The 26,651-nt window shown below is 47.9% G+C and overlaps 1 protein-coding gene across 2 annotated transcripts in view; it reads right to left on the bottom strand.

Annotated features, from left to right (window-relative positions):
* Positions 1 to 26,651, bottom strand: part of XDH (xanthine dehydrogenase) — a 59,543-nt gene that overhangs the window by 4,015 nt on the left and 28,877 nt on the right. For both annotated transcript variants that reach the window (XM_081796966.1, XM_006731611.3), the window contains 20 exons: positions 25,660 to 25,834; positions 24,068 to 24,151; positions 22,448 to 22,617; positions 20,242 to 20,365; positions 18,442 to 18,561; positions 17,907 to 18,003; positions 16,933 to 17,057; positions 16,478 to 16,611; positions 15,965 to 16,052; positions 14,698 to 14,784; positions 10,492 to 10,683; positions 10,146 to 10,291; positions 9,271 to 9,352; positions 8,619 to 8,714; positions 7,212 to 7,340; positions 6,472 to 6,546; positions 4,982 to 5,034; positions 3,151 to 3,265; positions 2,344 to 2,409; positions 748 to 936 (listed from right to left, as the gene is read on the bottom strand). In XM_081796966.1, the coding sequence (XP_081653092.1) occupies positions 748 to 936; positions 2,344 to 2,409; positions 3,151 to 3,265; positions 4,982 to 5,034; positions 6,472 to 6,546; positions 7,212 to 7,340; positions 8,619 to 8,714; positions 9,271 to 9,352; positions 10,146 to 10,291; positions 10,492 to 10,683; positions 14,698 to 14,784; positions 15,965 to 16,052; positions 16,478 to 16,611; positions 16,933 to 17,057; positions 17,907 to 18,003; positions 18,442 to 18,561; positions 20,242 to 20,365; positions 22,448 to 22,617; positions 24,068 to 24,151; positions 25,660 to 25,834 (2,347 nt within the window). The remainder of the gene's footprint in view (positions 1 to 747; positions 937 to 2,343; positions 2,410 to 3,150; positions 3,266 to 4,981; positions 5,035 to 6,471; positions 6,547 to 7,211; positions 7,341 to 8,618; positions 8,715 to 9,270; positions 9,353 to 10,145; positions 10,292 to 10,491; positions 10,684 to 14,697; positions 14,785 to 15,964; positions 16,053 to 16,477; positions 16,612 to 16,932; positions 17,058 to 17,906; positions 18,004 to 18,441; positions 18,562 to 20,241; positions 20,366 to 22,447; positions 22,618 to 24,067; positions 24,152 to 25,659; positions 25,835 to 26,651) is intronic.

Here is a 26,651-nt window from a genome sequence, read left to right as displayed (position 1 = left end):
GCACATTCCAGGGCCCTACTCCTTCTACTACTGAATCAAAATTTCTAGGGATGGGCCCCACAGAGCTGCATTTTTATCACGCGTCCGCAGTGATCCTGATGCGTGCCACGGCGTGAAAGTCGATGGCAAGGGTCAGAGTGTCCAGCCCCAAGCACAGTAAGTAAACCATGAGATGAGCAAATGGGTGTGTTTCACTGGTTACAAGTGATCATCTGTCTTCCTTCTTAGATCCAGGACTATATCAATCAGCTTATTTGATTTTCAACCATTTTTTCATCCTTACTGGGGGACAGCAAGGAAATAGAGGATGGCTACAATCCTTCAGGCATGCAGATCAAGTTTAAGGTCAGATGCCAGCCACTGAAGGGGGTAATGGGTTTGCGCGGAGGTCCATCTGCAATGGACAGTCTATTCTTGTGGGATAACTGGGAAGGGTGTGTATCTGTGGGATCATCTTTAGGACCAAGCATCAAGATGCACACCTGAGACATGGGTGGAGGTCAGGCCTTGACCTACAGGACTGGATTAAGGAATCCCTCTGAGTGCACCCAAAGGAGCTAGCTTTGACCACACAGAGGTGGTGTGCCCACCCCCCTGCCATCCTCACCAAAACTAGTGTCAAGCCCTCTTGTCCTTCCACACGAGCCGTCTGCAGACCCACAGGGTGGGTGGCTGGAGCCCCTCCTTCCCACCCGGAGCCTCCCACGGTGCAGACCAGAAGGCAGCACAGACCCAGGGCAACAGTACCTTGGACGCATAGATGGCCTTCTTGTTGGGGCAGTCACGGAGCAGGGACACCCTGAACTCAATGGGGATGCTGCCAAACGCGGGGATCTTATAGGTGCTGGGGCCACGGGTGTGCAGGCTTCCCTCTGGGGAGTAGTGCAGCTCTTCCAGGGTGAAGAGGCCAAGGCCCTGCACAAAGGCCCCTTCCACCTGCAAGGCAGACAGAGACCACGGTCACTCTGCTTCCCCCCAAGGACAGATACTGCTTCCCACATCAGGCACCAAGCCTCACCTGGAGTGGGCCTGGAAAGAAGCTGAAAACAGCCCTCCACAGCCTACCTGGCTCCTGCCCATCTAGCTGGGCCTTTGCCAGGCATTGAGGTAGGCCGGGCAAAGGCATTAACACTGAAGGTTAGTTTTAGAATTGGGCAGCAATTCCAGAAGGGTCACACCGTGGAAGGCACAATTTTTCACTAAAATCTGCTGCAGGGTGGGCGGAGCTGTTCCCTCCATGTCACTACTGGGGGAACGGCAACTTGGAGCTGAGAAGCAGGCTCCCAGGCTGACAGTTGCCCAACGTCCCTCAGGGGCCCACGCGCCTCCTGTGTGCCAAGTGGGACCATGCGCTTGCAGGCAGCCTCACAAGACAGGAGGAATTTCTGGGACCGAAGACTTAGGCTTTGTGAACTCCCAGCCCTGCCTGCCCTCTGGGAGAAGCAGTGCCCCTGCTGTGGGCTTACGGACCTCTCCGAGGGCACCTGCCACGCTCTGCGGGCCCACACGTCTGTTCCCCCAGCCTCCCTGCTCACCACGAAACTCGGGGGGCCCACCGCCAAACACGTGTGTTCTCCCGACCAGGTGCTCATCATCTCTGGGTCCGAGGCACCGGGCTCAGTGCCTGCCTCCAGGAGGGGCTCCCCCAATGGTTGTGGAGTGAATTAATGAACACAGCGACTAATGACTAAGTTTCCGTATACTCAGTAACTGTCCGTTTTTGAGAAATACAACTTACATTTTCTACCAGATGCTCAGTACTCCAGTTCTCGATGCCTCCCTCTGTCTCCTGTTCCACCTATCCTCCCCAACACTCTCATATTTTCCAAAAGTGATTTTCTTCGAGCCATCCCTTTGGTCCTCTTGATTGAACCCATGTCTTTTGCCCCAGTGTTCTCTAGCATTCCACTGACGTTTACTTCCTAGAGGACAAAATGCATCCTGGGTGTAAGAGGTACGAGGAGGGAGAGGCTCCTCTGGCCTCAGACCCCACCGCCTGCACACCAATCCCAGACTCAATCTCCGTTCCAGTGTGCCCCTTCTCACACTGTGCATGTGTGTGCATGCATGTGTGCGTGCGTGTGCACCCAGTGTTTAAACCATTCCTCATCTTGTCCTCTGAGATGTGAGTGCCCTTTCCAGAACCTACATTAATGTGTCTTCTACCTCAAGAGGTGGGTGTGCTCTCATCAATCTAACTCCTGCTGAGGGAGACTCACATGGTACCCTGGTCAGACCTGCTTTACGATGATGTTGGACAAAACGCGGTTGGCTGGTGACCCTAGGAGAAGGGACACGCCCGTGGCCGAGTCCATCACCACCCTGGTCACCCATGTGCCTTACCTGTCCAATATCAATGGCAGGGTTCAGACTAGAGCCAACATCCATGACAATGTCGGTGCGGAGGTTCTGAAGTGGGGAGGAGAATGAAAAAGCAGGGTGAGAAGAAAGGAAGGTGTGGGATGATAATGGGGCTTGGTGACCCTTAAATTACTGTGTCAACCAAACAGCACTTTCAGAAGCAGAGTGCCCCGGGCATGCTCAGTTGGCACTGGCATTGTTGATGCTCAAGTTTGAGTTGGGGCCAGCTGGGCAGGGCACGGCAGTGGCCACGGTCTCCTGGTGAGCATGAGTCACCGTGCACACACCTCCGCATGAGTGGGAAGGCCAGGTCCCAGGTCCCTGGGCTCTGAACCCGGGTCTGGGTTGATCGTGTCAGGAAGGGGACGTGGGCTGATTCCAGCTTGAGCCCCATTTCTGTAGGACCTGTGAGCTAATAATGGTGTTTGCCTTTTTAAATGACAAAAATAAGAGGAATATGGTGCGACACGTGAAAATTATATGAAATTCACAGCCAGCGCACACAAACCACTTCGTAGGGGAACATGGCCGTGCCTGTTCGTTTGCATTTGTCTGTGGCTGTTCTCATGCTTCGGGGATGGGGCAGAGGATTGAGGCAGAGTCTTTGGGGCCTAGAAAGCTTCAAATATTTGCTCACCGGTCCTTTCTAGGAAGTTTGCCAGGCTGTGATGTCAAACTTATTATTTTCCAAGCCAGAAAGTGTGTCTCTATCAGTTCTTGGTGTTTGCAATTCACTTGTTTCTCCTCTCTTCCCCCTAACTTAGTGCAAAGGTTTTGCAAACTCCTTACTTTGTGATCCCCTGTTAAGCAGTCAATTTCCACTTCGGAGCAAGCCACCCCATAGGAGAAGTAGTGGAAGGGATTCCCTGAGTTTGTCTCAAAGCTGTAGCCGAGGTTGGGTGTCCTGGGGAAGAAAAGAGAAAACATTGCACATGTGTTAAGATGAGCATCCCCCCACACCAAACACACATACACACACACACACACACACACACACAAGCTTGACCCACAAAATCCTAAGACTCCAAAGGTTTTATTTTTTCATTCAGCTGTTCTTCATAAAAGTCCATGTGTTTTTAATACTTTGAACCTGTTAATGAAATCCAGGGTTGCAGAGCATTCTGCCTCCTGTCTGCTCAATTCTGCCCAAGGCCCTTATGTGAATCATTCTGTACAGCCAAGAGGCGGATAGCATCAGAGTGCTGCCCTCTATGTGGTAGAAACGGGATACATTTGCCCAAGCTCACGAAGGACATGAAGGCCACGCTCCAAAGGATCTGCTGAATTGGAATTCAAGGTCTCAGAACCAGAGATCCTGCCTGTACCGCCTCCTGGGCTGCTCATCTTTCTCCAGGTGAGAGCTGAGATCAGCATCTCATGCCTCTTTAACCACTTGCCTGCATTACTCCTTGGCTACGGGCCCCTTCTCAGTTGCAACAAATGATTTGAGGAAAGTGTTATTGATAAAAGCAGACGCTCTCTTATATTCTTTCTTCTTTAATCCTGAGTATCTTACACAATTCCAGGTTCACATGAGTCATACGTGTGTGTGTGTGCATCTTCTCACACCCGGAATTAATAGTCGCCCATACCCATGTTTTTCTATGCATGACACAGAAAACTGTGAGCTGATGGGATCAGAATCTCCATGAACACAAAACCAGCACAGAGTTGAGGGAAAAGACTTCTCCCAGGAAAACCTGCCACCTTCTCTGACCTCTGATTTCACCATCTTCACTTGGGTGTTCCTTTATATTACCCAGTTTTATCAACTCTGAAAATGAAGCAAGAACTTCTGAGAAAATCTGCACGTGTGCATGTTTGCACAGGTCAAGTATCACATAACCCAGGGAGCACTGGCAAAATGTAGCTTTGCCTAAAATACATATTGAACTATTTCTCTAAACCCATTGATGTGTGAAAGAAAAGGTCCTAGTTCAACTTCCCAGAGAAAGCTAGAACGTTATGGCTGGTAGGAAATATAATCGCATCTTTTTACAACCTCAGAATCAGATTGGCACTTTACAACCTCGGAATCACATTGGCATGGTCTCTAGCTCTTCATGCTGCTACTGAATTTCAAAGTAGCTGAAGGTATGTGCTCTTTTCCAAATCTCACTTTCAGCTCCACTGAATTCTGCATTTTGTAACGAGGCCACGTGCTCTAAATCCTCCTGTGGTTCTTTCCAAGGAAAGCCTCCATGCAGAAATCCAATGCATGGTACAGAGGAACATACACGGGTAACTCCGCCCCTGGTTCTAGGAGAACGCCCAGGAAGGGGTGGCTGGGGATGGTCCCACTATGTCATCAATGAGGAAACAGGCTCAGAGAGATCCCTGATTTCTCCAAGTGCAACAATACACTTCCAGACCAGAACTAGAGCGCAGGTCTTCGGATACGGCAGCTCATGTTTTTGCCTCCTTGGCACATAGACTGGTGATGCCGGGTATCTTAGAGCATCTTCAGAGTGAAATTAGCAGCAGTCCATTGAAGAGATAGGAGTTTTAGGGGAACTGCTCTCTCCTGACCAAAGGCTGAGAGCATTCGGTGCAAGAGGGGACTTCAGAGGTTAGGATGACAACACATGATGAGGAAAGCTGACATCAGCTCTGTACTTACTTATAAAACCCAGTTGCAGACAAGCTCACTGCATCAAGGTAGGCAGCTGAGACCTGAGGAGAGGAGATAGACAACAGGAAGGGCTGAGCATGGTTTCCAGAATCCCTGCCCCAGCACTAAGATTTCATGGGTTCACCCTCCTCATCTGGAAGCTGACCAACTCTGTGAACCACAGCTTGCCTCACACACTCACTGCATTGAGGAGACTGCACCGGAAGCCTGGGGGCTACAGCACCCTCTCAGCTGGTCTTCGGCCTTCGAGTAGCCTCCCCACCCCGCCGGGGAGCCCAGCCCAACCACACTGAGCATCTTAATGTACCACGCTGCCCACGTCACCCCCCTGCTCTAGAGCTTTGGATGACTCCCCATTGTCTCTAGAGCACATGCTTGACATTCAGGACCCCAGTGTTCTCTCTGGTTTCAGGTCGCACACACATCATGGCCGCACCAGCCAAACTCAAGTGTCAGCTCTCTCCCAGCCCCTCCGTATCCCCACAGCTCTACACCTTCATTCACGCGGTTCCTCCACTGTATCTGCCCAAATCCTTTTCTCCCCTCAACGTCCAGCTCAAGCTTGCCTCTCCGTGTCTCTGTGCTGAAATCCAAACTACCAAAATCAACCTAGATTCATATGGTATTTACGTGTGTAGTATCTGTGAGTGTGGGAAGGGAAGTGGAGGTCAGTCACATGAGGCGCAGTAAGGTGAGGGGATCTGAGAGAAATAGCTTATTTTCTTTGGGTCTGTTGAGGGAGACGTATACTATCTGACTGGGTCATGCGTGGGCTCATGCTATATGTTATCACTGTGCCCACTTTTCCCACCCCAACTCTGGGAGATGATAAAGACGGGCTGTCACTGAGGTGTCTGCTTGTTGGAAGAGATGCAGTCTCCCGCCAGAGAGAGACATCCTTGTGGCTTCCCTCTGAGGGTTCCCGACACACAGCCTCCAAACCAGAAACCAGAGAACTGGGCTCCTTCTTATTATGAGTGCTTGCCTGTCACTTCTAAAACCACAGGAATGATATAAACTCCTGGGTAATGTCTTTTTCCCCCACTCCTTCACAGACGGAGCCTCAGTGGACCCAGACCACAGAGCTGCTAGCAGCAGCCTTCTGACAGCAGGAGGTTTGAAGAAAACCAGGCTCATCAAGACTGAGGATGAGTGGGCTGTGGAACCAGGCCCGAGTGAGGCACATTCAGCAGTCACCCCACCTTCTGAGGCTCAGGGCAGTCAATCTCCCAGTCCCCACAGGGTTGTCAAGATCCTGGATCAAAATTTTTCCTCAGGTAACTTCCTTCAACTATGAAAACCACAGACCAGGGGGCCCAGCAAGGTGGAGCATTTCCTTGTCCTGTGAAACCATACACACCACTTCAGCTTCTCTGCCTGTGACTAGACCACGACCCTATTCCTGCAGCGGGAGGGACAGAGAGCCTGCCTTTAATGTCTCTCATTTTCAAAAGCAACTTGGATCAGCTCAGACTTACCCACTCTTCCCAGGTGCCAGTAGGATTCTTTTTCTTGAAGGGTTCCAGCCTTTTCAGGATGGTCTGACAAGCTTCCTAAGAACACATCCACCACATACCAGACATATTAATCTTCTGCATTTCCTGGCCCAGGCAAAACCCCAAGGACCTCAGCGAGGTCACCTCCAAGTAATGCTGTGCCATTCAGATAGCCTTTCCACCTTCTCAGGAACGACTGAGACCTGGGGTGGAAGCCACAAGACCCTGCCAAAGGAAACGGCATTGACCCTTGCTGGGAGAACACCCAGTTCTTAGGCTACAGAAGATGAAATATTTGAGGGTTCTCAAAGGAGATGACTTCTCCCATCAAACCGTTTTCTTAATTACATCCCTCACGTGGAAAGAGAAGCAAGTGAGTCTGACCTGGCCAACGCCAAAATCCAATTCCAATCTCAGTCCATAGTCTTACAGCCAGTTCTAATGCTGGGGAGTATCTTTCCAGAACGCACCCTGTGACCCTCCAAATCTCCTCCCCATCCTACACTCATCCTTCTTGGCTTTAATGGAAGCGATATGGCTCTTAGGTATCTCTTTCAGCTTGGTGTCAGGAGGAAGAGCATTCTCCTGGATAAGAGAGCCCAGGCATGGCCACAGCCCAAGAGCCTACGAGGACCATTCCAGCTCCCACCCCAGGGTTCTCTCTGAGCCCAAAGTCCTGGGCTGGCCCTCAGCTCTGGTGGCTGCCCAGGCTCCTTACTTACATAGATAGCCTGTCCGTTGAGGTCAGAGCTGACGGAGGCGGCCGTGGGAGAGGTGTTCGGCACGGTGTTAGTGCTCGTCTCACTGATGTAAATCTTAGAGATGGGGATTTTCAGAGCTCTGCTGGCCACCTGGGAAAAGAGACAATATCACCCTCTCAGGGAGGGGTTAGCACGGGGCTTGGATGCCTTCTTCCCAAGCCAGACTCAGGTTCGCTGTTGCAGGCAACAAAATAATTTTATAAACTATAATCCTATTGAGACTGGGATGTTTTCATACCTGTCTCAGTTTGAAGCAGAACTTTATGGATTGATTTTTTTGGATAAAAAAATTCATAAACCCAATGGTGACTCACAGCACTTTTTAAAGCTAACCTTGGTTTTTTATTTTTTTAATTTTTTTAAAGATTTTATTTATTTATTTGACAGAGAGAGATACAGCGAGAGCAGGAACACAAGCAGCGGGAGTGGGAGAGGGAGAAGCAGGCTTCCCAAGGAGCAGGGAGCCCGATGCGGGGCTCGATCCCAGGACCCTGGCATCATGACCTGAGCTGAAGGCAGATGCTTAAAGACTGAGCCACTCAGGTGCCCCTAACCTTGGCTTTTTTTAAAAAAATACAATTTGGCCAGTCCATGAGCCAAGCAGGTGTGCCAACTCTAATCCAGTTCCAATATCCGAGCTCCACTGTGTGGGGGAAACTGGCTACCTTTTTACCCACAACACACCCACTTATACACTGTTAGGGAAGGGCATCCAAAAGATGTGACCCCCAGTTGACCCTTGAGCTGGACCTGGGGAATCGGAGGCTCCTCACCCCTTCCCCTGTCCTTGGAATATGGGTTCTGCTTGCCTTTCCTGCTCCCAAAGGCTACTCCAAGGACACGGCCTCCAAGGATGATGATGTGGGGTTGAGCACACCTGCACAGCACCTTAACTAAACCCAGTTAAGGCCTCTCTCTCTATGAACTTTTAAGACTTGGTGGGCAGGCGTGGGGATCATTCATCTTGCCACCACCCAAGGCAAGTCTCTTCTGTAAGTGCCTTTTGCTTATTAAAACTGTGACCTGCCAACCTGGGCCTCTTTTTTCTGTCTCTGAGTAAAGGGACCAGTGTCCGATCACACCCGGGAAGCTCCCCCAGGAGCTTGCAAACCAACACAATCACAGAGCCCTAGAATGTTGGCAACGGAAGTGACCTCAGGGGTCACCTGGTCAACCCCTTTGCACAGATGAGGAAACAGAGGCCAGGAGGGGAGAAGACTTGCCCATGACCTCATGTCGGCAGAGCCTGGGCCAGAGCTGGGGCCTGCTTCTCCTTCTGCTGTGCGCTGCGGCTCAGCATCTCACCACACCCTCCCTCCCCCGGAAGCCACAGGGCCAGAGAGGGCTCCCAGTTTCCAGGTTGCTCACCTGGATCATCTTGGTGTGCAGGCCTTGGCCCATCTCCATGCCCCCGTGGGCCAGCAGCACGGAGCCATCTGTATACACATGAATCAGGGCTCCTGCCTAAGGGAATACAAGGACACCAAACACAAAATTCGGTAAATCCTAACTCAACTTGAGGCTTGGGACCAATGGTGCTGGAGCCCAGGAGGAAGAAAACCAGTGGCAGCATTTTGGATAGAAATCTTAGATGAAAACTGAAGCGGTATAAATCTTGGGATTTAATGATGTAGCCATTCAACAGTTTGTGAACATTTTCCTATTTCTCTACGTGTATCTCCCATCCCCAGAAGGAAGGAGGTCAAATAAATGTCTTTGTGTTCACTCTACGGATGAAGCCATAGGATCAGAAAGGCAGAGTAGCTGTCCGTGGCCCTACAACCAGGAAGAGTAAGAACTAGAAGTTGACCCCAGATCTCTGAGTCCCATGCTGCCCTCACTGACCTATGACATTCTGGACAAACAGGAATATGCAAGTTCAACTTCATTTAAACAGCAGAGAGCCCTTCCACTCAGCTCTGTTACCAGGGACAATGGCCCTTCCCTTGCAATACTGCAGACAGAGGGGAAATGGGGCCCCAGCCCAGTGGAGAGGGACAAAATTATAAAAAGTAATTACCTGGTTCAGAAAAGGAATACTGAAGCTTATTCCAAACTTGGTAGGAATGATGCACAATCCTCTCTTCTTCCAACAATTCTCCCTGGAGAAAAAGGGAGATTCTCATAGAACCTTCTCTATCATGTTTGTGTCAGCTCATAGTTTCAGACAACATCTTTGCAAAATTGGAACAAGGCAACCTTGGAGCTGCCCACATAGTACTTATCATAACTGAGTTATGCCCCACTTAGGTAAACCAAATGAGAAAATTCGGATTTGGGTTCTGGGTCCTTCCGCACAGCTGAAGCAGGGCCCACCCCTGAGAGCCTGGACTTCAAAGTATTGTCACTTCCCCCCAGAGTGGAGTTGAGATGGGGTCAGGGTGCCCTGGTGATCTCGGACTGTGACTGTCCCAGGATGAACTGTGCTCAGTGATGATACTGGTAACACCTCCTTAGCGCTTTCTACTTCGTTTTCTGGGTAAGTCAGTGAGGAAACAGAGCCGGTGTCATTATCCCCATTGTGCAGATGTTGAAACTGAGGCCCAAGCTGATGGAGTGATGGCAAGGTCACACTTATAGATTCATGTCAGAGGCAGACGTATAACTGTGGTGTTCTGAGTTCTGGGCCGGTGTGCCCCTAAGGTGGACAAATCCATAAAGACGAACCATACCGATGGGCTATGATGCTGAGGGCAGGCTGGAAGCCTATCTGCTCCCAGGCTCAACATCATTTCAGGATCTTAAAGAGATGGCTACAAAAGGGGCAGCACTCAGCACTCCCACAAGTTATCTGTTAAATTCTTAGCCTGGTATTCTCAGTTCAGCAAAGAGGCTGCAGAATAGGAGACCTGAGAGAGCACCAGAACACTGGACTCCTCCCCTCCCCGTGCTTACTCATTGAACTTGTCAATCTCACTCCTCCGGGCGTGATACTGAGAGCTTGCGAGGCACTCATCCCAGCACCTGGACAAGGTGAACGCCTCAAGCTTCTGGTTGAAGTGTGTCAGGTCCCCTTCCTTATACAGGTTTTTCCTCCTCACCTTTGCAAGGAGAGAGAGACACTGAGGGCTCGCTGGTGGCAAGGGATGAAGGGGTACAACCTCAAGTTAAGCTTCTGACCCCCTCCACAGCACCTGCCTCTCCTCTGCCCCCCTGGGAGATGCCCAAGACACAAAGCCACTGTCCCCTCAAAGTAGGTTAACCTCTCTGACCCACGCCACCAAACTCCCGGCTGACTCACTTCCTCTGCAGGCAGCCCGCAGGTCAGAGCGACTTCACTCATCCAATACTCGGCAATGAGCATCCCCTGGGGCCCCCCAAAGCCCCGGAAGGCTGTGTTGGAGGGCAGGTTGGTCTTGCAGAGCCGCCCAGTGCCCAGGATGTTGGGGATTTTGTAACAGTTGTCCATGTGGAATAGGGCTCGTTCCATTATCTGGAGCAGAAGAAACCAAAATGGGAGAGAAGAGTGCGCCAATGTCATTGGCTCCTCAAAAAAAGGACATCAAGGGCTGCACCCTCTTTGTCTTCCCCAGCCCTGCTTGGCCCCTCAGGCCCAAGTTACTTCTTCCCTGGTATGCAACCCAGGACTCCTGACTGGGCTCCCAGCCTCTGTGTCTCTCCATCCTCTAACCTACTCCTCAAACGAAAATATAAGGTCATCTCAGCTCAACCACTTGCTTAAAAATGCCCCTTACGCTCTTTGGAATGAAGTCTGTATATCTTTCAGCATGGAATTCAAGACTCTTTATGACCTTCCCCCAGTGTATTCTTTATCCTCTGACTATACATATGTTCCTCTTACCTGGTATGCCTCTCCTCACCTTACCCACCTACTACCTAACATCCTCATTCAGCTCCTCCCTGGGGAAGCCCTTCCCAAACTCTCCAGTTAGGATTGATCACTTGCCTCTTCCAAAAAAAATAGGTGATCTTATGAATTAACTTTAAAGTAGTTCGTATTCCCATTAGAGTTGTATGGCAAACAGTTTCAAGAGTCAAATATTTCTGTAAGTTTGTGTTATGCAAAACAGCAACCCCCACTTTCCTTCTTTCTACTCCACTTACAGTTCTCCTAGCTCATTCTTTAGCAGCTCTTTACATTAACTTCCACATCTCTAAATAATGCCTTACACTGAAATTTCTTGATGTTTTCAGCTGTAGATGCTTAGACTGTTTTCTTGTTACAGAAAAGGGGGATTTCATTCCCGCCTAATCCCCTTCCCCTGAAAATACATCACCTTCCTGTCCCCCGTCCTCCCCATATAGTTCTATTTGGATCTGATCAATAGTCAGTTTGATATCATCCGTAAACATTACTGACAGCTGAACCACATAGTTATACTATGATTACTTCTTTCTTGATAACATTTCTCCCCCCCGGAGTTAACAATTATCTTTACTTTTTAATTTTCTTAGTTTTCCATGCAATTATTACTAATCAACTTAAAGTTTTCCCCAGTGCTAGAAATCTGCTCTCAAGATGTTTGAACACTTTAGACTTTCTAGCAGCCTTATCTTTTTAAAGAAATTGTTCCTGAAGCCTTCTGGTCGACTCCAATTTCAACGGGCAGCCCATTAGACCCACTGTTCAGCTGTTACCTTGGGATCTTCCTCTCACATTCATCCCAGATTGTCTTTGCCTCTCTCCATATTGAATCTCCCCTTCCTGGAACCCATATCTTCCCCTTTCCTAGTCATACACCCTTATTTTGTTGGAGTACATCTTTGAATATCTTCTCAAAAAAAAAAAAAGTGTGTAGAGAGGAACATTTTTGAGACTTGCATGCCTGAAATGTCTTTCTGAAACTCTCATCCTTAATGATTCGGCCATATATAGGATTCTAGGTTGGAAATAGGTCTTCCAGTTTCCCTCAGCATTCTGAAGGCATTTTACTGGCACATCCTAGCTCTCCAGTATTGACAAATCCAATCAATGTCCTTCCAATTCTTGGAAACAGTTCTGCTTTTCTCCTTCCTGAAAATTGTAAAATCTTCTTTATCCCCAGGTTTCTCAAAGTTACCAATGATGTAACTTAGCATAGGTCTATTTTCCTTCATTGTGCTGGTTACTGGACAGGCTCTTTTAATCTCAAAATGTATGCCCATCAGTTTGGGGGGATTTCCTGAGTCACTTCCTGACAGTTTCCTCCTCTTTCTTGTTTCCATTCTTTCTCTCTGAAACTTTGATTATTTGGATCTCCTGGACGAGTCCTTGAATTTTGTAGTATCTTCTCTCCTATTTTTCCATATTTTTTGTCTTTACCTGGGGAGATTTGCTCAAGTTTCTTCCAACCCTTCTGCTTTCAGAGTTTTAATTCACCAGAGTTCATTTTTATTCTCTGACTGTTCCATTTTTATGGCATCCTATTCTTTCTTGAAGGTATAATAATTCATCTCTCTGATGAGACCAATGGCAGCTTTTATTTGTTTGTTTCATTTGGGGTTTGGTTTACTTCCCTGTGTATAGACTCTCTTTCCCACAGGTTGCTTTTTGTGTCTTTGGTTATTTCAGTCTTAGGCATCCTAGATGCTTTTAGTATGTCTCAATTAATTCCACTTCTGCTTTCCCTTAGCACTCTATCAACTTGTACTTCTATTTCATTTTGTCTTTTATTATCTGTCTCCCCCACCACACTGTGAACTTCCTGAGGGCAGAAACAATGCCATATATTCTTCTTTATGTTGCCACTCTAGGCACTCAATAAATGTTTGCTGGATTGAATTTAAAAGCTTCTAAAGTCTTTGGGGACAAGCACTGTATCTTTTTCAACCTGATTTTTCCTACAACACCAAGAGGCATGTATTGCAAATGGTGAGAATGCTAAATGTGTTTCTTTTTTTTGAGACGTTTTCACACTAGATCTGAAGTGTGAAGTTTTCTAATTGAGCCAGTTAGCCCCTAGCAAAGAAGAGAGGCACAGGGGGTGTGGATTCATGGGAACTTCTGTTTTTCCTGAAATGTGACTTATTTTTACAAGAAGAATCTATGCATATATAACTAATATGGTTATAAAATTAAGATTTTTAAAAAATTATAAAAAGTAGTATCACAAAGGTAACCGTTAACTTTCAAAATTAACAAAAATACATGTCTACATAAGACTCAAAGGAGGGGGGCGCCTGGGTGGCTCAGTCGTTAAGCGACTGCCTTCAGCTCAGGTCATGATCCTAGAGTCCCTGGATCGAGTCCCGCATCGGGCTCCCTGCTCGGCAGGGAGTCTGCTTCTCCCTCTGACCCTCCCCCCTCTCATGTGCTCTCTCTCATTCTCTCTCTCTCAAATAAATAAATAAAATCTTTAAAAAAAAAAAAAGACTCAAAGGAGGGGCGCCTGGGTGGCTCAGTTGGTTGAGCATCTGCCTTCTGCTCGGGTCATGGTCCCAGGGTCCTGGGATCAAGCCCCACATCAGACTCCCAGCTCAGCAGGGAGCCTGCTTCTCTCTCTCTCCCCTGCTTGTGCTTTCTCTCTCACACTCTCAAATGAATAAAATCTTTAAAAAATAAATAAATAAATAGCCTTTATCCATAAAGACTAAACACTGGAAACAACTCAAATGCTCATCAAGTGGTGAATGGAAAACAAAATATGGTCTATCCATATGATGAAATATTATCAACAGAAAAGAATGAAGGACTAATGCATACTCTAACATGGATGAACCTAAAAACTTTAATCTGAGATAAAAAGCCAGACACAAAAAATTACATAGTATATGAGTCTGTTTATATGAATCAAGTCCAAGAGGAAAATCTATAAAGACAGAAAGTAGACTGGTGGGTGTCTAGGCCTGGGGTTGGGTGGGGGTGAGAACAGGAGCAACTGCAAGAGATCACTTTGAAGTGAGGAAAATGTTTGAAAACTAGATCATGATAATGGTTGCATGACTCTTTAAATTTACTAAAAACCATTAAATTATATACTTCAAATGGGTGAATTTTATGGTGTATAAACTATACTTCAATGAAACTGTTACTAAAAAAAAGAAATTCAATTCATTACTTAAAATTCAAACATTACAAAAATGTGTTATATAGGAAATGACAGTGAGTGCCCCCCCCTTTGTCCCACCCAATCATTGTTTAGTGTATGTTCTTTTGGAATCTTCCATGCATATCATTATATATATATATAATAGAGGCATATGTTAATTTTACATACACATACATGCAATATCACCAGACTATGCATCAAGTTTTGTAACTAACTTTGCTTGTTTGGCAAAGTATCTTGAAAAAGTAGGAAGGGTTTCCAATCAGGAAAGTAATATGATTATCTTTGTGCTTTAGAGATGAGCCAAGGGTGGAGAACCTGAGGACGGGGACCAATGAGGAGGCTACTACCACAGTAACAGGCAGGAACTGAGGAGGCCCATGCCAGGATGGCTGTGGGGCCCGCCCTTGACCTCCCAGTCACCCCACCGCCGGGATGCAGGGGTGCCTTGTACTTACACTCTGGGAGAGATCCAAGGTGTTCCCCGCATTGCTGTAGTGCTCCACCTTCAAAGCCACCACTTTCCCATCCTTCATGAAGCCAACCTGTTGAGGAGAGGGGTTTCTCACCAGTGCCCTTCCTCTGCTAACTCGAGTCATCCCCTCCCACCTATGCTACCTGGAGGAAGCAGAAAGAATAAGACATCACACCATGAAAACGAGGTCACCAGAGCTTAACAGGTGAAGCAGAGAGGAACTAACATCTCTCCAGTGACGTTCCATGGCTCCTCAACCCTGGACACACCTTCTCCCCACACTCCTCCTTCCTCCTACCTACTCCTGGCTTCTGGTTGTGTGAGAGGGAGTGAGGAGGCAGAGAGGGGAGGGCTGGGCAGAAAAACTGAGAAAGATACTGGAGACATCCCTTACAGCATTTGGCCAGCAGAAACCAAGTTACCCCCCAAACAAGCATGAATGTGCTTTCATATCCCTGACCTTATATGGCCATCAGAACAAACTTTACAGGCCATTCCATAAGTGAGGAACTGGGACTCAGGAGACCGAGTTCCTTTCTTTGGGCCCACATGAATTTGGGAATAAGGGAAATATGATCCCTCTGGGGGAGTTCAATCATGAAACAAAATCAGAAGAGGTCAAAGGGGAGATGTTCAACGCCAGCTCATGGAGAGAAGGACTCCCAGACTGGGATCTGGCAGGTTATGCTGGTGTTTAGAGGGACAGGATGCATAGTGATCCAAAGGGACCCAGAAAAGGGACCATCCCACAGAGGAACTGGCAGTGACCAGCCATACACGGTCTGATGGGGCAGGTGCCCACCCTAACAACTTGGGCCTGCCCAGACCCTGGGCAGTTTCATTTCTCATTGTAAGTTACTAAGCACTAAGCAGTCGTTCTGGTTTTTATATCAGGCAGTGAACACATGAACATTAGAACATTCTGCAGGATGGATTTACCCCTGGGCTGCTGAAAAGTCATGCTTCTCAGCCTGAGTGGACAAAGACCAGATATGGACCAGAGCAAATTCACAAAAGGTATAGATACCACACTGGGACATCACTTGGGAGGTGGCCAGCCAGCATCACCCCTCTATGTTGCTGTTGGCCAATTTGAATTTTTCTCGTGGCTATTTCTTCTTTGAACTTCTACAGGTAGTCATGAAAAATGTTAAGAATATGTCCCAGGATCCCTGGACCTTCATCCCCAGCTGTCCCAGTGAGATGGCACTGTCCCTCCCATCCCCTGCATAGCTGCCGACGTCTGGAACCTTGTATTTGGCCAAGAAGGGATGTCTGCCGCCAGTTATCAGCATGTCCTCATCACGATCCAGCATGCAGCGCACAGGGCGGCCAGTCCTGAGGGAGGCATCAGAGGGTTAGAACCCCGGGAGCCTCTGCAATGGCCCATTCTTGTCAGTCCCAGGGATGAAAACAGCACAGGACAATTCTCTTTCCACCTGGCACACGCAGACCTGTGCTTGGCTGCCTCGCTGTCTAGCTGTGTAGGCACCGTGCTGGACAAGGCAGGGAATAGAAGGATGTGAGGTGTGTCCTGGCCCCGCAGGGCCCTCACAGCCAGATAGGGAAGACAAGACACGATCCATGCGTGGAACACAAAGAAACAGGGTATTACCCTCATCCCAATGCCCAAGAGCTCTAAAAACAGAAGGCTCGGAAAATTCAAAGCAAGGGGAATCTACTTCTTAAAGGGGGAAATCCAGAAAGCCTTCCTGGCAGAGGCAGCCTATTCTCCTTCCCAGGAACTGGCAGGGAGGACTCACTTGTGTGCAGCCAGGGCCACTGCTGTGGATACCACAGTGCTCCGGGTCTCTTTCCCTCCAAAACCTCCTCCGATTCTCTTCACTCGGACCAAAATCCGGTTTGCTGGAACCCCCAACATGTTTGCAACAAAGCTCTGTGGACAAAAGAAAAATTACTTGCACTGAATGTATCATCTGGACTTACTTCAGGCCTGAGCTCGAGCCTGTCCGACATCCATGAGCCTAATTACTGCTGTGAATATGGAGACTTTCCTTGATTCCAGAAGCTCCCCCTCCCCCTACATACCCAGGCAGCCATTGAGCTGCTGGTGTTGGGATCCAGCACTCCAGACCCTCAAATCCCCTTCTGGCCCAGCCCAGATCTCCCTTTCCCCATGTCCCACACTGCCATGCCTAGTCTGCCACACTCCCCAGTGTCCTCCCCGGGCCCCGGAGCTGACCCACAGGACGCCTACCTGGGTCTTCATGGTGTTCTGTGTAGACACAAAGAGCTCCATCTCCCCCTGCTCGCCTTTCGGGACAGCGATGGTGCAGTGAGTCTCCAGGTAGAAGTGCTCTTGGCCACCAATGTGCACCTCGCCTGGGGGAGCAACAAGACCCCCACAGTGATCCTGAGTTTGCTCAAGGAGATCATGCTCGCCCTGGGCCCTGGGCAGGAACCAACCGCTCACAGGTCACCTCCAGGTTCCCAACATGGGTGGAAAGGGTCTCAAAGCCTTAGCCATCTGGGAGCTGAATCCCCCACCCCAACAAAGAAACCAGAATGATACCAAAATGCAGCAAACATGACGCTTTCTTTCACTGCAAACATTAAAGACTTTTAAACTATTATTGTAAAATATTGGGAAAGGTAAAGAAGGAATTAACAGATGTGACTGAAAAGCTGAAAATGAGATCATCTTCTGAAACTGAAGGTATCCGGCCAACTGGAAAGCTGGCTCAGCAGAGACTTAGCAGTGCACGAGGGACCGTGTAGGTGACAATTCCAGAAGGGGTCTGGTCGGCAGCCCTGCGCTGTGTGGGAGCTAGAGGCCTAACTCCATGGTGTGGGGGTGGGGAAGGAGGGGGGGAGGGCAGAGGAGGGGGAGAGGGGGAGAGCCCTGGCTGCAGATGGGTGAGGACTGCCTGCGGGCCCACAGTGGGGGGCCAGGATCTGTGGCCGCTACCTTCCCTGGACAGTCTTCCAAATTCGACATACTACCAGTTCCCAAGAATCCCTTAGGTCTAATCTAGCCTAGAGACTGGAGGGCAGAGATGAAGATGACAGAGGGTCGTTCCCTGCCAACTGTCTACTATTTGGTTACAAATGTCAGGAGGACTCTTCTGGTAAAAATTCACTCCCCTGCTCTAGGACTCAAGGTCCAGCCCTTGAATTTAATTCATAAACCAGGGCCAACTCGTGCCTGGGACCCCATGGTACCGGCTATACCTGAAACAATATTGTCTGCTTCCGAAAATCCCTTCATGAGGTCTCCTTTCCCAATCTTCAGCTCAGACCCATGAAAGGAGTTGTTTTTTATAGCATCCTGAGGACCAGAAAGAGGCTTCAGTGAGTGGACTTTCAGAGGAGAAGGAAGGTCGTTTTCGACCTGGGAAGAGAAGCTGCTGGAACTCCCTCTCTCTTCTCACACAGACATCTCTACAAATGTCTTACACAGACTTAAAGTAAGCTTGTGTGTGGCCCAGGGGGTCGCATTCCTCCATTTCCTCAGAGATAGGTGGACAACCTTGAATCTTGAGGAAAAGTGGGGTCCCTCAGGGAACCAATGGGAGCTGGCATTGGGAAGGAGGAACCGAATTTGGCCACTAGTGGACTGAGTCTGGGACCATGATGGGGAAGGTTTCGGAAGACCACACAATCCTGGGACTGGAAGAGATTTAAAAATCCTCCCTAAAGGATCCCAGTAAAGGTGCCTCCAGGCACAGGGAGCTCACCCATTTCCATGTGGCCCTTTCTCAATTACCTCAATTGTGATAATGGCAGGAAGTTCTTCATAGGTGATTTTCACCCCTTGAGCAGCTCTCTGTGCATGTTCTGGGGTGTCGGTGACCACAGCGCCAATGATGTGCCCAACACAGGTCACCTGGGAACAGAGCCAGACGGTTAAAGAATATCACGTGTTCTTCACGAAGCAAATTCTTTTGGATTGTTCAAAAGGCAAAGGAAGTCTTTGCCCCCACAGTTTCCTTAAGGTACCTTTCAGGAATGCCCTGGAGTCTTTTCATGTCTTTGTCCTACTATTTGGGATTATGTGCTTCTTCATAAGTGTTTAGAATCAGTGGAATTGGAATAGGACTTGGAGATCACTAGTATCAGGATGGTAAACTCACTTCATCTCAAAGACCAATTCTGATGATTTACTACTGGCAGCTTGTTGAGAAGTTGCCCAGGATAAAATATGGCAATTGATTAGTCATGTCGTGAGCAGCAGAACAGAGTTATGGCAGCACGAAGTCTCTCTGTTGACTCAGATCCACTCCAGCACCCTTGTTCTTAGGGGAAAGAGATGCAGACCCAGAAGGCAAGATGACAGTCTTGCCTTGGCACATTGCTAGACCGCGACTAAATCTTAGCGCCAACTTCCAGTTTCATTCTCTTCTGCCACCCCACTCTCTTTTATCTTGTTTCCAGATTTACACCAAAAGCTTCTCAAAGGCAGTACTCGTGTCTTATACTTCATCTAGATGCCGAGAAGCAGTAGTTTCCAAATGCTGGTTCTTAGACTGGATGACCCATAAACCAGTTTTTTGTTAGATTTATAGAATAAGGATTGTCATTTTCTCATTACTTAATGATTCAATTCCTTCACAGGTAATTTTCTTCCAACATTCCCCAAAATATAAACCAAAAAAAAAAAAAAATGTCCAATTCATCACTTTGGAATATGAGGTTTCTGACACTAGAAACCCATACTGTCTCTGATTGTTATCTCTTGAGGACCCAGTTAAGTTGTTGACTTAATTGATTAGGGCTGTGGTGGTTATACTTGGCTGATTCTCACTACCCATAATGCTAGCAGTGGTCTTAGAGGCTCTTGAAGTTTGTAAAAGTAATTTGTTCTTCTGTCAGATGGAGTTCTTGTGTCTCATGGTTGTAGTTTTTGATTGCTCTCCTTCACTTGCACATTAATAAGAAAGTGAATTTGCCCTTCAGCAACACCTGCTCATCTCCAAATTGCATTTGATCTGTACTGGAATCGTAAAGTGACTGAGAACTATCCTAGAAGTATATGGTTTTTCGTAGCCGCCATTTTGAATGTTTGGAAAGTGTGTGTGTGTGTGTGTGTGTGTGTGTGTGTGTGTGTGTGTGAGAACTCTGTATATCAATAGATGAACTTTCATATAAGTGAATTATCAATACACATAGTGATGGTATTGTGATTTCTATTCTGGTTAGTTTGTTTGCCACATTTTTATTTTCTTTAATAAAGGAACTTAACATCAAACCCCTAAGAACATAACTGGTAGTTCAAAAACAATCACCAGTCTTGTTTTAATGTCACTTTGGCTGGGACTCATCCTACTATGTGCAATTAGCAACCATCAGTTAAATAAACAAGTAAACACTAAGTGAAAGTTTAAAGTGCCACCAGACAGACTCCATCCCTTTACCGATTGTCCTGCACCCTGACCAATCGGATGATGGCCGCAGTATGTGCAAATATGGAATCTTTTCAAGATTAGGGATTTGGAGGCATGAGCATAAATTAAAACTCAAGCGTTCATTCCACTAACTTCATATCTGAAAAAAATCCAAGACCTACCTCATCCTTTGCAAAGACTGTTTCATCATTAAAAATTCCTGTTTTATTACTTCCAGGAACATCCTCAGCAGAGATAAAGCAAACAAACCCTGGCACCTTCTGAGCTTCTGAAATATCTATGCACCTGCAAGAATGAGCACAGTGAGGCGCCCAGGCAGGAAACCAGAGCAAAAGACCCACCACCCCACTGGATACCTCTGTCCTCACACTGATGGTTTTTCCTCCACTTGAATTCCTCCTTTCACCACTTCTAGTCTGTTCTATTTTATCCCATCCTATATTCTATATCCTATCTTATCCTACCTTATCTTATTCTGCAAATGCTGATTGAATGCTTCCCCTGTGAAGGCCACCATGCTGAGTGCTGTGGGGGATGGAAGACGAACAGGACAGCCCGCCCCCAGGGACCCTCTGTGAGGGAACTGAATCACAGTGAGTAGCATTGACTCTTGAAAGCTCCAGCTCAAACCCACATCACAGCTAATTCCCACACTGAATCAGCATGTTGGGGCCCTTGCTGCACCACTGATCAAATGGCCCTGAACATCGTCACACAGCCAAATTTCTCTCCTCACCTTCATGGAGCTATCCCAGAACGGCAGGGCACCCCGGCCCTCAGCAGTCCTGAGAGGGAGAATGCCTGGAGACTGCATCACTTATAACAGTCACAACTATGTACTGTTCACTCTGGCCCGGGCCCCCATGGGGAAATAGCACAGAGGCACCTCAGAGAAAAGTATGGAAACTATTCTGAGTACCAACCAACTTCCAAATGGGCAAGCCACATCACAGCCCCCAGAAAGTCATTGTCATTATTCCCAGGTTACATTTGGGGAACCTCAGCTCGGGGAAATTAAGCGGCTTATCCAAAGTCACCCAGCCAGAGAGCAGCATTGCTGGGGTTAGGCATGAGGTTAGGTTACAAAAAAGCCCAAGCCAGGTCCACTTCCGCTATACCTTACTGCCCTCCACGTACACACAGCCGGGAAAGCCCGGATCTTTGCAGTTGCTACAGAGTCCCCCGTCCTCCTACTATATTCATTCACACACCTCTCTGGTGGAGCAAAGTTCTCTGAATGTAGACAATGTGGATCGTGGTCAGTGAGGTCAGTATGAGCTCAAGACAAGGACAAAGGCAAATGAATTTACCCTAAAGCAGGCAACCGTATCTTCTTAAACTTTTTTTTTTCTTTTTTTTTCTCAGAGAGCTGGAGGGGTTTACTTATCTGTTAGGTTTTATCTGTGTCCATGTTACTATTCCCAGAGCCTGTCTCCAGGTGGCTGGGAGCAGCAGAGGACAAACCAGTGACTCTGAAGAGACTGGGTTGCTAATCCCTGCAGGGGCGGGACCCAAGGAGGGTTTCTCTGTTCAGCAGGCTCTGCGTCTAATGCCCACGCACAAATCACAGTCAGCTTCTGGCCTGAGCATCCAGCGGCCAGTGCTGCCTGCTTTCAAACTCTGGCTTTGCCGCCGACTCTGGGACGCGGGGCAGGTAACTGACCGTGTCTGTGCCTGTCTCCTTATCTGGAACATGGGGATAACGGGACCTGCCGATAGGGTTGCTGAGAGTAGTAAATGTGCCAATCTGTGGAAAATGCTTTAAACCAAGCTGCAGCAAATATTAAGTGCCCTATGAGCGTTGGGTATTATTGTTATTATCATAGAGGTGGCCATTCTTGTCATTTGGGTTCTCCAAGTTCAACAAACAGGTACAAGTGATTATTCTCTGCTAGGTCCTTTGTGGACTCCATCACTGATCCTCATGAAAACATCCTATTGTGAATGGGGAAACTGAGAGCTTAAGCATGCAGGCCAACGTCTCGGTGGCAAAGCGCCGGAGCAGGGACACAATCTCTAAGGCCATGCACTTCCCCTTAATACTGACTCAAGTCCTCCTGAAATTCGGCATTGACGTTTAGCCCAACATCAAAGTGCAGATCTAACCTGTTCCTGTTAAAAGCTCCTCACTGCTTTTCAGGCCACGTGTAATCTCCCGGTTCAGCATCCAAGGCTTCCCTCATCGGGCCCCTATCTATACCTCCAATGTCATCCCCTCACCCTCCCAGGCACTACTGAGCCCCCAAAGCCTCCGGCTCCTCCCCGGGCTGGTTTCAAGAAGAGTCCCCATGTTCCTCTCCAGACTGGAAGGCCCTGGATGAGCCTCCCAGGGCCCTTCCCCACGACGAGAATATTTCCTATACTCACGTGATCTTGGCATGGGCCTTGGTGCTGGTGACCAGCCGGAGGGACAGCTCATTCTCGTAGCGAGGGATGTCATCACAGTACACAGCCTCCCCAGAAGCCTGCATGGCCGCGGCCAGGTGGGGCAGGGGCCGGCCCACCATGTCCTCCTCTGACTGACCCTCGGGCACCTCCTGGAACAACATGGTCACCAGTCAAGCTGAGCTGCGGAGGACAATGTTTCCCTACAGGCCCAGGGAAAGTATGGAGAGCTTCAAGCCAAAGCACACCTGAGGAGTGAGGACGAAGGCGGCAGGAGGGGCACAGGAACAGAAAGGCAGATAAGAAGTCATTAGAAAGGAACTCAAAGTATCACTCTACAAGGAACAAAAAAAAAATAACTAAAGAGGAACCTCTATGTCCATTCATTGAGGATGGAGTAAAAAGATTCTGCTATATGCATACAATGCAATAGTATGCAACTGTTAAGACATACCTTTGAAGAATTTTAATGAGAAGAATGCTCATGTGAGGTGTAGAAACAGGCTATAAAACATTGTGTGTGTGTGTGTGTGTGTGTGTATGATCATTTGAATTCTGTAGGACAAAAATATACATGTTATAAATGTAGTATATACATGTCTACGTATGCATAGGAAAAAATGGAAAGAAGTAAACAAAAATGGAATGATTTTCTCTTGGAGGTAAGATCTTGGGTGATTTTTGTTTTCTTCTTCATATCTTTCTGTACTTTCCAAAATGTTCTAAAATGTATTTATAATAAAATTCTGGTTTTGTGTTTTTCAAAGTAATAATAATAATGGCCAATATTTTATTGAATGTTTAATACATGCCAGGAGCTATCTAAGCTATTCACTTGTACGGATACATTTAATCCTCAGAGCCGTCTTATGAAAGAGATGCCATCATTACGCACACTTGCAGGTAGGCATATGTAACTTGTCCAAAAGGTACAGAGATGAAGTGACCTGTCCTAAGTTATAGTTATGACATGGCAGAGTTTGGATTTAAATCCTGGCAGTCAGGCCCCAGAGTTCACACTTTGGACCACCATACTCTAGTGCAGGGGTCCACAAATCGTGGCCTGTGGGTCAAATCTGGCCCACTGGCTGCTTTTATAAATAAAGCTTTATTGGTACACACACGTTCTTTTATGTATTACCTCTGGCTGCTTTTAGGCTACAATGACAAAGTTGAGGAGTTGCAACAGAGACTGTATGGCCCACAAAATCCAAAATGTTTATAGGAAAAGCTAATCCTTTATCTAGTACTTCTCAAAAAGTTGCTGTTTTGTTTTGTATCCATGTTCAGGAGAACGCCTGGCTTTGCACACTAGCCCCACGGAGGTACCAGAAAAGACAAAATGGAAAAAAAAATTTTTTTCTTTTTCTTTAAAGAGCAGGTGAAGATGAGAGTAATCCGAAGAGAGAAATTTAAGTAGGGAAGGGGGAAGCTTCATCAACATGAATATGATTCCCATTTGCCTCACTGGATATCTGTGCAAAGCAGTAAGGAGTTTTGAGCACCTATATCCAACTCGAGTCGGTCATTCACCAATGGTTAGCGTCATCTGATATGCCCTGCAAGGGCCCGTGATATTAGGCAGCCATCACGTATACTCACTTGGAAGAACTGGACATTGGCTGGAGGGTCTTTCTGAAAGAGTGACGTAGCACTGGCATCAGTGGGGTCCAGCTTCGCACAATTCTGTGGAGGCAAGATAACCATGGTGATCATGACTCTATCATTGATCCCACCCTTGGTTGTCCCCAGGGGGTAAAAGTTACAACTGTTCCCCTCATCTCCTCATTTCACATGCCGTCTAGTTCTGGCTGGATCTAGCTCAACATCAGCTCGGGGGCTCGAGAACTCAGTATTTAATATCAGCCTCAGCTCCTCTCCCACCCCTGCAGCCTGCATGGTGCATGGTCTGTACTTCTCCAACACATCAAATGGTTTCCCTCCCTACTGCATTTATGCACGCTGCTCTTTCTCCCCCAGCCTTGCTGGGAAAGGCTTCTTCCTCCTCATTTCTGTGGGAAATATTTAATGATATGGGAAATGTGCACAGTATCATCTCAACAGAATCAAGGGGGGCATAAAACTCTATATGCAGCATGCCTCCGAATCTGTTTAGAAAAATGATATGTTCCAGATCAAAAGCTAGGAAGATGGCAGGTCTATAGGTAGGTGGGTGGAAGGAGAGATAGAGAGAGAGAGAGAGAGGAAACATAATGACAGAGAGATGGACAGATAAATGTAGGAAAAAAATCAGAGAAATAAGCACTGGTTTTCTATAGGATCTGAGAGAAGAGAAATTTCAATTTCAAAAACAGTTAATTTAAATTTTTTTTAATTTAATATTTTTCATTCAAAAAATGTTTAATTTTTTTATTTTCAATTTTAACTTTTAACACATTTCTGTGTTTTCAAAGTTTTCCACAATAAGTGTATTGCTTTTATAATCAGAAGAAAATAAGTATTACAAATGTTTTTCAAAGGGGGATTTCAGTCAGCTGTCCCCACATCTGTGGAGCCTTCTCTCCTTTGTGCTCCCCATACCATCTTCTCAGTTGTTACTCTAGGCTGGCCTTTACTGACCAGGTTCTCTCCCACACGAGGCTGCCCCTTAGCGCCTAGTGCAATGTTATACATAAAAGGTACAAAATAAACACTTGATGAACCAATGTGGGGAGACGGGCTCCCGTTCAGCCGCACCCCCTCCAGAACACACACCGCCGCAGTGACCACTGGCCCCTGGCTGTAGCAGCCCCACCTCATATCCCCATTCCACAGACTACCTTCTCGTCTCACTCCACATTCCCATTCTAACTACAAAACCACAGCTGTGTCAGCTATCCTCTGGAAGGATCATCTGGTCTACCCACCCCCTTTTGCAGATTTTCCAGGGGAGAGTTCGAGAGAGTTGTGACCTATTCAGGTTCTCAGGTGAGGTAATGACTCAGCCAGGAACCAGAACCCATGTCACTGATGCCCAGACCAGTGCTCTGCCTCTCAGCCACCCTGCTGGCTCCCATCTCCATGCGGCTCCCTGGGCTATGCGTCCTTCGTACTTTCTCCTCTGCGCTTAGACGTCAGAAGGGAGAAGCAAATTTACCACCTGGTCCACAGTACTCCCTCACTCAGACTGGCTTCTTAAATCCCCAAACGCATCCTGCAGAGCGTCTCTATCTTGCCCCCACCCCCACACTCACATTTTCCAAGTTTCCTTTGCCCAGTTTCTGAAGCACCGTCAGATAGAACTTGAAGAAGAAGCTGAGGGTGAGGGTCCGCCGGAACTCCACCATGCCACCAGGGGCATCAGGGGACAGGTACAGCTCCTCCACCAGGCCTGCACACACGTCCTGCAGCAGCTCCTTGTTCCAGAACCTGCCAGAGAGCAGATGGTGGGAGAGCGCTCCTATCCGGCCCTCAGAATCATTTGTATGGGATGGGATGCTCAGGGTGACAGGCATATGAACCTTGTTTCCAAATTTGGCTCAGATACTTATAGTTTTGTAACTTTAGGCAAGTTCCTTGCCTGAGCCTCAGTGTCCTCATCTTTAGAGACACAGTAAGGAAAACACCACAAAAATAATAATACAATCTACTGAGTCCTCGTCATAGGCACTAGGCAACGTCCTACGTGCCTTATATGAAACATCACTTTTCGTTTCAATTTAAAAGTGCACCAGGGAAGATTTGTATACTCATTTCAGCAGCGAGACAACTGAGGCATGGGAAGGTTACGTAACTGGACTTATATAACCCAGCTGGTAAGTGCCCGAGCCAGGAACTGGAACCGAGGAGCCAAACTCCAAAGGGAGGCTTTATTTATCCATGCGGTCATCGTGCGGACTACAGCGGACGGTGCCCGTGAAGGGCGCGGTCACCTGCTGCCCTAGCCTAGCCGCAGCAATAGCAGTAGAAGTCATACTGGCTGTGGTACCAACAGCAAGAGCAGCGGTTAGCCCCGGGGGGCTCCTGGTCAGGGTAGTGACGGTGGCAGGAAGGGCAGGAGCAACAGCGGCGGGAGCGGTGGGAGGAGCAGGAGCGGTAACAAGAGTAGCCCTGGCCGTAGTAATTGTAGTAGAAGGGCGGCTGTGGCTGCCGCAGCGGCGGGACCAGCCGTAGCAACGCGGGCAGCAGCCATAACGCTAGCGCCGCTAGGGGGCAGCAGTAGCCGGAGCAGCGCGGTAACCATGGT

The sequence above is a fragment of the Leptonychotes weddellii genome, chromosome 10 (assembly GCF_054177405.1).
Source record: "Leptonychotes weddellii isolate Sample4059 chromosome 10, ASM5417740v2, whole genome shotgun sequence".
Lineage (NCBI taxonomy): Eukaryota > Metazoa > Chordata > Mammalia > Carnivora > Phocidae > Leptonychotes > Leptonychotes weddellii.
Note: the sequence above shows the minus strand (reverse complement) of the source record. Positions and strands in the feature narration are given on the sequence as shown.